General features: G+C 46.1%; 1 protein-coding gene across 1 annotated transcript; it reads left to right on the top strand.

Moving 5' to 3' along the window:
• The first annotated feature begins 5,584 nt into the window (after window positions 1-5,584).
• LOC136545070 (probable glutathione S-transferase GSTF1) lies at window positions 5,585-7,848 on the top strand. The gene is made up of 3 exons (XM_066537115.1): window positions 5,585-5,813; window positions 6,228-6,276; window positions 7,188-7,848. Exons 1-3 carry the CDS (start codon window positions 5,664-5,666, stop codon window positions 7,637-7,639), a joined length of 651 nt encoding a protein of 216 aa, XP_066393212.1. The 5' UTR covers window positions 5,585-5,663; the 3' UTR covers window positions 7,640-7,848.
• The last annotated feature ends 3,376 nt before the right edge of the window (window positions 7,849-11,224 follow it).

The following is an 11,224-nucleotide window of genomic DNA, read 5'->3' as shown; positions in this document are numbered from 1 at the left end:
AAGACCTTACATGTGTGCACCATTTTTATGGACTACGATGCATAACGATATCTATGGTTTGTTGTGAGAGGAAAATATTGTATCATGGCTGATAAGGCCTGGCTGAAACCAACATATATGGAGAGGCTAGCTCCTGGCCGAGGGTCATTTTATAGGGGCTAGCAGTCGTGGTACATTTTTATTTCTAAACTAAAGTTGTCGGGGTAGGTGGGAGCAGTGTTACAATTGTTGTGGTCATGGGAGCACTGTTGGTATGTGAGGAGCATCTACACATCACTGTCGGTTTTAGTTTAAAAACCGACAGTGATAGAAGCTATCACTGCCGGTTTTAAAACCGACTGTGATAGAAGCTATCACTGCCGATTTTAAAACCAAAACCGACAGTGAAGGGCCCTACCGCCATCTTTCAGTAAAAAATATAAAAAAACACTGTCGGTTTGGAGCCTGCCATCGTAGCCTTTTTGTAAAAAAATATAAAAAGTTTGGCCCGCCTGAGATTCGAGCGCGGGTCACGGGGTCGAGAGTGCGCGGCCTTAACCGCTGAGTTAGGATAGGGAGTTCGGTTAGAATGGTTTTATTTTTTTCTTTTATCCCATCGTAATGCACTACTAAATAATAAATGCAAAATCAAAAAAGTTTGGTCCGCCTGGGATTCAAGCGAGGGTCTCAGAGTATAGAGTGCGCGGCCTTAACCGCTAAGCTAGGATAGGGAGTTCGGTTAGTTTGCTTTTCTTTATTTATTTGTTAATATAAATAATGCAATTAATTTATATTCTAAAATAACACAAAAATTTGTGTCTTGATTATTTAATTCTATGATAATTAATTAATAGTCAATAATTATCAAATAATAGTGTTTGTGAACATCATCTTAATATTTGATTACATAGTCAATAATTAAATTGTAGAGATGCGCATAAAATATAAATTAAATATTCAGTGCGAAATACTGATATAACATCTGCATAATGATTACATAGTTAACAATAATCTAACTATCTTTAGGTGCATCAACAATGAGGGCCTCATTATGATCAATTCGTACGTAAGCAGGTTCGTCACCATCTTGAAGGATAGGTAGGGGTACGTTCGCCCCGAATGGATGCATTTTCTGATAGCCCCTGGAGTCTTCTTCGTCCGTCACTCCATCAACACCGACAATCTTCCTTTTCCCTTCTAGGACTACTTTTAGCCTTCCTTTTGTCTTGTTGTCCCTTGCATAGAAGACTTGCATAACATCTCTTGCAAGGACGAAGGGGTCGTCTCTGTATGCGGTCTTAGTGAGATCAACGGTAGTGAACCCTTCGCTGTCAGTGTTGATTTCCTTGAGCCGGACCCACTAGCAGCGAAAAAGAGCCGCCTTCAACGGACCGTAGGCTAGCTCTCATATCTCCTCTATAAAACCATAGTATGTTGGCTACACGTTGCCGTTCTCGTCGTGAGCATCAAAACGAACACCACAATTTTGGTATGTGCTCTTTCCATCTTGCTTTTTGTGTAAAATGTGAATCCATTGATCTCATACCCTTGGTACTTAAGATATGTACTCGAAGGCTCCTTGGCTAAGGCATCCAGTTGATTACCCAACTTTATTCTAAGCAAGCGACGTCGCAACCAGCTGATAAATTCCTCCTTATATTTTTTATCCCGCCAAGCCTGTGACCTAATCGGATACAGAGTTTGCAGTGATTGCCTGTGCTCGTCAATGTATGGCATCACACCCTCGGCTTGCTGGAGAATAGCGAACTGTGCCTGTCTGAAAGAAACAGGGTCATCAACTGTAACAGATTTCTCCCCGATCGTTCCTTTGTCACGTAGTCTTCCCTCATTATGAGATTCTAGAACTCCGACCCTTTTGATGTCCAGATAATATGTGTAGAACTCAATGGCCTCCTCCGTTGACCATCCTTCAACCATGCCCCATTCTGGCTTGAATCTGTTCCTAACATACCTCCTGAAAACTTTCATCAATCTTTCGAAAGGAAACATCTGATGCAGGTACATTGGGCCAAGGGCTCTAATTTAGTCAACAAGATGAATAAGCAGATACAATGAGATATCAAAGTAAGTCGGTGGGAAATGCATCTCAAGCCGAACGAGAGTTTTGGCTATGTCCCGCTGCAGCTGCTCTAGCGTGGACACATCAATGACCTTTTTTGAGATTGCGTTGAAGAACGAGAAAAGCTTTATGATTGGGGCGTGGACCTTTGGGGGGAGGATACCACGCAGGGCAACAGGGAGCAGCTGAGTCATAATGACATGACAGTCATGGGCCTTCGTAGGGCCATAGTTGAACTTGAGTTCTCTCATGTTCACTAGCCTCTTAGGGTTTGCACAGTAGCTCGTCGGGACTTTGAGTTCATTGAATAAAGAAATAAGCGCACGCTTTTCTTCCTTCTTCAATGTCCATGACGCAACTGAAAGTTTGAACTGGCCATTCTCTAGCTCCATGGGATGCAGCTCCTTCCTGATTCCCAAGTGTTGCATGTCCAGGCGTGTGGCTAGTGAATCCTTCGATGTCCCCCCTGGTGTCCATCAAGGTGTTAAGAGTGTTAGTGCACACGTTTTTAGTGATGTGCATGGGATTAAGACAGTGGCGTACACTCAGAAATGGCCAGTAAGGTAGTTTTCAGAAAACCGATTTTTTCTTCCAAACGCTCCTATCAGGCGTTGCTACTGCATTGTCCCCCTTCCCAAGGACAACCTCCAGTTTGTTGAGTTCTCGAAGTATCGCAGGCCCGTCTTGATATTTTGGAGCTAAGCGTTTCTCAATAGCACCATTAAAATCTTTTCTATTCCTGTGGTAAGGGTGATCCTTAGGTAGGAATCTATGGTGTCCCATATAAACTATCTTTGAGTTATTTGGCAGATTTACCGCATCGGTGTCGTCCAAGCACTCGACACATCCAGTATAGCCTTTTGTCTTCTCTCCGGACAACGAACCTCGACCTGGCAGGTCGGTGATTGTAGCGATAAGTACTCCCTTGATCGTGACATGTTCCTTTTTGTACTCGTCCCAAACATCCGGCACACCCTTTTCAAACATCTCCACTAGTTCATCGATCACTGGTTCCAAAAACACATCGATGTCATTGCTAGGTTGTCTTGGCCCTTGGATCAGTAGTGGCATCTGGATGTACGACCGCTTCATACAGACCCAAGGTGGAAGGTTGTATATACAGAGCGTCACTGGCCAGGTGCTATGATTGCTTCTAACCTGGTCGAAAGGATTCATCCCATCTGTGCTCAAAGCAAACCAAGGTGCCTTACCTCTCCACCGATGTCCTTATAGAACATAGTATTGACAGTCCTTCAGTCATGCCCATCGGCGGGGTGCCTCATCATTGTATCTTTCTTACGCTCTTCGCCATACCAGCGCAACAACTTGGCTGACTTTGCACATGTAAACAACCTATGCACCCGGGGAGCTATAGGGAAATACCAAACGACCTTTACGGGACCTCCTCTAGTCTTGGTACCCTCATCTGACGGCCCTTCCTTGTACCGTGGAGCTTCACACTTGGGGCACTTGTCCAAGTCTTTGTATTTTTCTCCACGGTACAATATGCAATCATTGGAACACGCGTGGATTTTTTCAACCTCGAGGCCGATGGGGCAGATCATTTGCTTGGCCAAGTATGTCTTTTCTGGCAACTCGTTTTTTTTCTGGGAGCATTTTCCTTATTATACCTAACAACTGATCGAAGCCTTTAGCGCTCAATCCGTTTGTCGATTTGAACTCTAACAGCATGATGTTGGCTTCCAGTTTGCTCATTGGACAATTCCTATACAATGGTGTTTTGCCATCTTGTCTCGTTTTCTCTAGCTTTCTCAGCTGTCTTTCACTAAGACATCCGATCTCTACATTACGTAGCAGCTGAGAAATGCCATCGTTATCCTCGATGTCATCAGCTAGCATGTTCCTAAACATATTATTAACTGTGGCCATAGGTTCCGTGTTGACACCGAGTTCCTCGTCAGCATCGTGGATGGCTACGTCAGACATGTCCACATCGTCATCGTTTTCCTGCAGAACATTCACACCAACCTCGCCATGCATAGTCCATATCGTATAGTTTGGCATGAACCCCCTAGTAATCAAGTGCGATCGTATAGACTCAATTTCACGAAAGTTCCTATGATTCTTGCAATCTTTGCATGGGCAGAAGACAGGGTTCCCATTCCCAGCATGGGCTTTGGCATCGGTGATAAACTGGCTGACGCCATGCATGTATCGCTTATCCGTTCGGGATAGATGCATCCACTCTCGATCCATCTCTGCACAAAAAAATATTGAGACAGTAATTACAAAGAATTAATAAAAAATCGAGCTTCATGAACAACAATTGTAGCTCGAAAGTATAATTTTTGGAAAACATTATTGTACACTAATTATTGAAAAATTAAAATTGGTAGCTCGGCCCTGTAAATTGGAAATCGTAGTAAAAAACAATTATTACATAATATTAAAGAACAACTATTCTACTCTACTTCTAAGAACTAATTATAGCATCACATACTAACAATGATGATCTTGACCACCATGGAATAATTAGCTAGGAATTTAAATATGTTCATAGACACCAACCTTTTGGATGATGGATTCACCATAATTTGAGCCTTACACAAATGTCTAATTGGAAAAGTGCTCTCTAGAATGAAGAAAGAACTAGAATGAGAATCAAGCAATGTATCCATCAAAACGAAGCTAATTAAGCAACAAAATCAAAGAAGTGGATGTTTGTTACTAACCTTAAAGCAAAAAGATCAAGTCATTCTTCAAAATCCAAGCACTAGCTTCATGGTGAAGAGCAGCCGCAGCAATGGAGGGAAGGGTCCAAACACGCGCCTTTGTTCTCGGGATAGAAGAGAGGAGGAAGGAGAGGACGGCTATAGCTTTTTGTGTTGTAGGCTTATCATCGTCGGTTCTTGGCTAGAACTAACAGTGATAGAGCACAATCACTGTCGGCTCTTGGCTTAAACCGACAGTGATGAGTGGCCGCCAAAACACTGCCGGTTCAAGCCACAAACCAGCAGTGATGTGGTCCTTCACTGCCGGTTTTAGCCCAGCCCCAATCATTTTTTCATTTTCAAGCTCATAACCGACAGTGAAGGTACATAACTGCCGGTTCTCACAAATCCGGCAGTGATATACAAATCTGGCGAAGTGAGAGAGAGCATATATTCTGTAATTAAAACCTACTTACGGATTAACGTCTGAAGCAGGTATGTATATGTGCGTCAGTGCGTGTGACGTAAGCTCCCGTTGGATGAATCTTGGCACGTGTTGTGTACAGAGCATCTCTTCTTAAGGTAAACACGGTATTTTGCTGAACGAGTCAGACAAGAATTTTAGTGAGAAGACTAGTCTTCTCCCTACTGTTCCTCCACTAAATTCTGAAGTGACGTCCAAGAAGGGAAACGTATCTATACTCTCTTCTTCTTCAAACCACAGGAATAATTGTGGACGGAAGACGATATTATGATGATCTCCAGAATTCAAAGTTTCCACAACTTTTCTTCTGCTTGGACCACAAGAGTTTACACTACTTGGACACATGCGCCCTTATAAATAAGACATATTCAGGTAGAGGTAGAGGAACCAGCTGGTGCATCTATCTGATCGATCTTGGGAGGAGCACAGGGAATTGAAGCTGGTAGCCATGGCGCCGGTGAAGGTATTCGGGCCACTGTTGTCCCCGAACGTGACGCGTGTAATCCTGTGCTTGGAGGAGGTCGGCGTGGAGTACGAGATTGTCAACGTGGACTTCAACACCGGCGAGCACAAGAGCCCCCAACACCTCCAACGTAACGTACGTGTACAGGCACCTCTATATATAACCGTTCTTGTTTTTTTTTGGGTTCGATGTTTTTGTTGCTAGGTTTCATATGATCTGTGAGCGTTGCTCACTATTTAATCGATTAGTAGTTCACTCCCTCCATCCCAAAATTATAAGCATATTTTGATCAATTCAAAGTGAATTAGAATATATTTGGACTCCTAATTTCTTATCTTACGGTGTGTTCTCATTTGCTAAAGCATCAATATCATTTCAGAGACACTTCAAATATAAATCTATTGGTGTAAATTTTATATCCAAAACTTATCTAAATAATTGTTAGCCAATGTTTGTAAAACTTAACTTTTGTCTATAGAAAGTATAATTATCATTTGCGGACTGAGAAAGTAATTATTATAGTTTCTACAACTAGTCTTTTTCTTTCAGCCCTTTGGACAGCTTCCAGCCTTCCAGGATGGCGAACTGATGCTCTTTGGTGAGTCCTTGTACTCCATGTGTTCCTTTTTTATTTTTATTATAGTGTTCATATCGGTCAAACTTCTTAAGTTTGATTAGCAACATTTGTATCTTCAAATATGTTTGTTATGAAAATAGATTCAACGATCTATCTAACGATGTTAATTATGTCTTATAAGTACTAATATTTTTTTAATATATTTGGTCAATGTTAAGTGCGTTTGACTTCTCGAAAGTGAGAACGACAGTTAAAAAGAGAGTAAGGGATGGTTTGATGGATCTGAATTTGGGACATGATGATTCAATTAGCATAATTAATTCAGGGGAGGCAAGAATCTTGAGATGTGGCAAATCAACTTTGGTTGAATCCTAACGTGTCAGAGACACAGATGAGGCTATCAAAAGTTGTCTTCTTTCTTGGACATGCTAAAATTTTCTCTCTTAAGTAAGGATAAGATTCTTACACCAGTACATGGACAACAAACGGTTGTTCCTTAAATACTAGTACAAATTCAGGGTCATATGTACTTACCAAATTCTACCAAAATATATATAGCACAACATCTGCAGGGAGAGTAAATATTTCGCTGCTGCTATACATATAACTACTAGTACTCTCTCCGTCCTAAAATAAGTGTCGCTATGATATTTATGCCGGTAAAACTTTCATAAGTTTGATTAGATTTGTAAAAAATGTTAGCGACATTTGCATCTCTCCAAATAAGTTTATTATGAAAATAGATTCAACGATCTATCTAATTATACTAATTATGTATTATGATGTTAAATATTTTCTTGTACATATTTAGTCAGTTAAAAACACTTGGCTTCTCGAAAAAATAAAAAAACACTTATTTTGAGACTGAGTGAGTATTTATGAGCATATATATATATGTAAATAAATAAATATTTGCTTCTGTCGTCCACCAGAATCCCGGGCGATTTCGAGGCATGTGCTTCGCAAGTACAAGACTTCGGAGGTGAACCTGCTGAGGGAGGGCAACACATCAGAGGCAGCGCTCGTCGACGTCTGGCTAGACGTTGAAGCACACCAGTACGACCCTGCCATCGCCCCCATCATCTACCAGCTGATTGTCGTGCCGATGAGCGGAGGAACTCCCGACCAGAAGCTCATCGACGAGTCCCTGGAGAAGATGAAGAAGGTGCTGGACGTGTACGAGGCGCAGCTGTCAAAGCACAAGTACCTGGCAGGGGACTTCGTCAGCCTGGCGGACCTCAGCCATCTCCCGTACACGGTCCACTTTATGGCCACGCCATTTGCATCGGTGTTGGATTCCTACCCGAGCGTCAAGGCATGGGTTCACGACTTGTTGTCCAGGCCAGCAGTCCAGAGGGTCATCTCCCAGTTCCCCAAATACTAATAATATATATCATATATATTGTATCGTATCGTATATTTGCATACGATGTAGAATTTGCATGCAGTTTGTAAGGACTTGATCGAATGCCCTGTATTTCTACTATATATAATGCGTGTTATGTATTTGTGTACTTTGTAATTGCCAATCAGATATACGAAAATATGTATGGAATATCCAAATTATTTGTAGATACTACTAGTATTAGCCAAGCGATCGAATCTATTAAACCTATCCTATTTATTTATTACGTATATATACATACAGTATTTGGGTATCAGCGCGCTGAACATTCACCTCCCATAACGTCGTCATCTGTGCGATGGTGAGAGACACGGACCCAAATACGATGCAATGCAATCCCTGTGCTGGATCGTTTGAATCGTACGTCAAAATGATCACAGACGCACGAACTGATCGATGGTCAGGTTTCTTGTGGCGGAATCTGTCCACTTGGTTTAAGTCATCGACTTGGTATGGGTGCTCGTATTTTTCTGGATTTATTCTAAAATTTAATGGCGCTATGCTTGGTAGACAACGTCCACGTTGACAGCGAGACGCCAGTGGTGACTTCGTGAATCTCAAGCTCTGCCGGCTGAGTCCTTCGGAGGCGCTCATAGGGATAGAGTTTACGTATGTGTATTTATAAAGGTGAGTGTGCGTGTGTGTTGTGGACGTCTGCATTGTAATGTATAATTTAAAAAAAATGATCACAGATGCACCTTTCGGCAACCAGTCAAACGAATAGACTCCAAGTCTGCTGCCCGCTACAATTCCTCAGTTGCGGTGCCCATGCCTACCGCCGTGCATATATGCCGTCGTCTTTGACCAATTCCAAGTTGCTTGAAAACACACATAAAGCTAAGTACAATCATAGCGGGAGGAGGTTGCAGCCTCGTACGCAGCCACCAGTGTGTGCACCAGCGTCACTTCTCGACGATGGTCTCCCACCCCGCTCAATTGGCAACGGACTCGATTCCACCGCCACTCGAGCACAGCCAGTCTCAGGTCACACCACCACACACCACCACAGGCCGCGTAGACAACCTCAGGAGGTGACGCGCCTTCGCAAGTCGAGGTGGGCGGTCTGTCTGCCTTCGGTCTGGCCATGCCCGCGGCGGCTGTACATATATTTAATACGCCGCCTCGGGAGGACCGCACGGTCGATGTCAGTGATACCTCCACTGCACGCCGCCTCAAGAGCTTCACCAGGCGCATGCTGAAGAAGGTCGACTCTCCGCTTATTCGTGAGCCTCCCAAACAGTCTCCTGCTAAACTGGTGCTACCGCTTCGGAGCAGACGGTTGGCGGCTCAGCCTCCTGCTAAACCAGTGCTACCTACTTGTCGGGGACCAATACTAGGTACCCGAAGAGAAGGGGCTAATGGTTGTTATACGTTAATCTATCCAGGCAGTCAAAGGTGCGACTACAGCTCCAACCGACACCGAGGCCGTGGGCTCCGCCTCGCCCAACCCCAAGGTCGTGGATCCGCCTCGCCCGACCTCTGGGGACGGGCTCCGCCTCGCCCGACACCGAAGACGCGGGTTCCGCCTTGCTTGACCCTAAGGTTGTTCGATCCGCCTCGCCCGACCTCTGGGGACGGGCTCCTCCTCGTCCGACACCGAGGCCGCGGGCTCCGCCTCGCTCGACCTCTAAGGGCAGGCTCGGCCTCGCCCGAACCTCGAGGGCGGTCTCGGCCTCGCCCAATGTCTAAGGGCGGGCTCCGCCTCACCCAACCCCTGAGGGAGGGCTCCGCCTCGCTCGACGTCTGAGGGCGAGCTCCGCCTCGCCCGACGTCTGAGGGCTGGCTCTGCCTCGCCCGATCCCTCGGGCACGGCTCCCAACAGAAGCTCACGCCGCCGACAACCATGATGGGCCAGAAAGTACAACCCAAGGTCAAACTTCTAGCATCGTGCAGGGAGCAGTCACGTCTCAACACACCCCATCGCCGTGACATGTCATTCTAGGGAACTCACATCGCCCACAGTGACGGACGCGTGGTCACTATGCTGCCTACTCCCTATACGGTCGCTGATCGGCACACTGGTTCGCCGAGCCACCTACCGGGGCGGAGTGGGACGTCATGACCCGTTGACAACGCCAAGGCATGGCATCATCGGCAGACAGGCACCCAGCACGGAGCTGTCCCTGTCACCACCTACCGTGTCAGTGGAACCCGCGCAGAGGAAAAGAAAGGCCCGACGACCCTGAAGGACTTTCTCTCTCTCTCGTTCTCCTCTTTTCTCCCGCTATAACCCGTGCTTTCCCTTGGCCTATAAAAAGGAACGCAGGGCACCCCACTAAAGAGGATCAGATAAAAAACCACTAGCATCGAACCTTGAACACATAGCCGAGCAGCGACCGAGCTCTGGGTGCCCATTCATTCTTTCCACCAGAGACTTGGGACATGTCCCTCTCTCGCCCGTTTGTAACCCCTACTACAAACTTTTCAGTGCTAGTAACACGAGCAACAGCAACAAACTGGACGTAGGGACATTCCACCCAAACCAGTATAAACCTCGTGTCCTCTTAGCACACCATCTGAGCCAGACGTGCAATATTAGAAATTTACTAGTTGGTGTTTACTCGAAACACCGACAGTTAGTGCGCCAGGTAGGGGCCTTTTGCGCGTCTCAACATCCACACTAGGCCTCGGATGGCTAGTCACAACGTCAGCTGTGTCCTGGGCGCGCACATTCGCTTTGGGGACCTGGACTTCATCGTCATGACGAAAGGAGAGTTGGCGCTGGCTCCTGTAGCCATCCAACCACTCTTCTTCACCGGCCTCGATGTGATCACCGAGGCGCTTAAGGAGCTACAGCTACACGGACTGGAGGCCCGCGCCCCCGGGAGCAACCAACTCCTCGACTTCGACTACAGGAGGTTGGAGGACCAGCTCGGCGCCTTCCTGGGACCCCGACCACCCCGAGAAGGCCTACGCCACCTCACCTTCTTGTTCGCCAATGTCATGGCGTAGCTTGCCGGAGGGGAGCCGCTCTCTCCAGAATAGCTCATCCGAAGCGCCCCGACAGCGCTCCCGTTCGGTCTCCGCAACACCACGGAGATCGATGGCCACCTTGTGGCACGACACACGTCTCAGTCGCCCACGAACGACGAGTTCGTGGGGATGACCGAATATGTCGCGGAGTCTTTCCATGACCTCCTCGCGGGAGAATCGGAGTCGCCCTCCAGCTCTGACTCTAGCAGGGGGAGACATCACCCCTCTCGTGAGTGTTTTATGGCAGGTACCCCTGAGGGACACATCAAAAGCATCCACGAAGAGGAGGCTACCCCGATGAATGACCTCGACGGCGAGGTCAAGGGGGAGACGAGGGCCCCACCCCACCTACGGGTGGAGCAACTGAAGGCCTAGCACCTAGAGCTCGAGGAAGCACAACTCCAGCTCAAGCAGGAACACGCTGAGCTTGACACTACACCACAACACCGCTTCACCGTCAGACATCTAACGCTAAAAATTATATTTGGCGATGGATGATCTGACGCTAAAGATAACCCAGAGACCATCTGACACTAAATCCTCATTTAGCGATTCAGTGTCTGTCGCTATAGGTATTCATATTTAGCGTTG

This window comes from Miscanthus floridulus, chromosome 3, assembly GCF_019320115.1.
Source record: "Miscanthus floridulus cultivar M001 chromosome 3, ASM1932011v1, whole genome shotgun sequence".
Taxonomy (NCBI): Eukaryota; Viridiplantae; Streptophyta; class Magnoliopsida; order Poales; family Poaceae; genus Miscanthus; species Miscanthus floridulus.
Note: the sequence above shows the minus strand (reverse complement) of the source record. Positions and strands in the feature narration are given on the sequence as shown.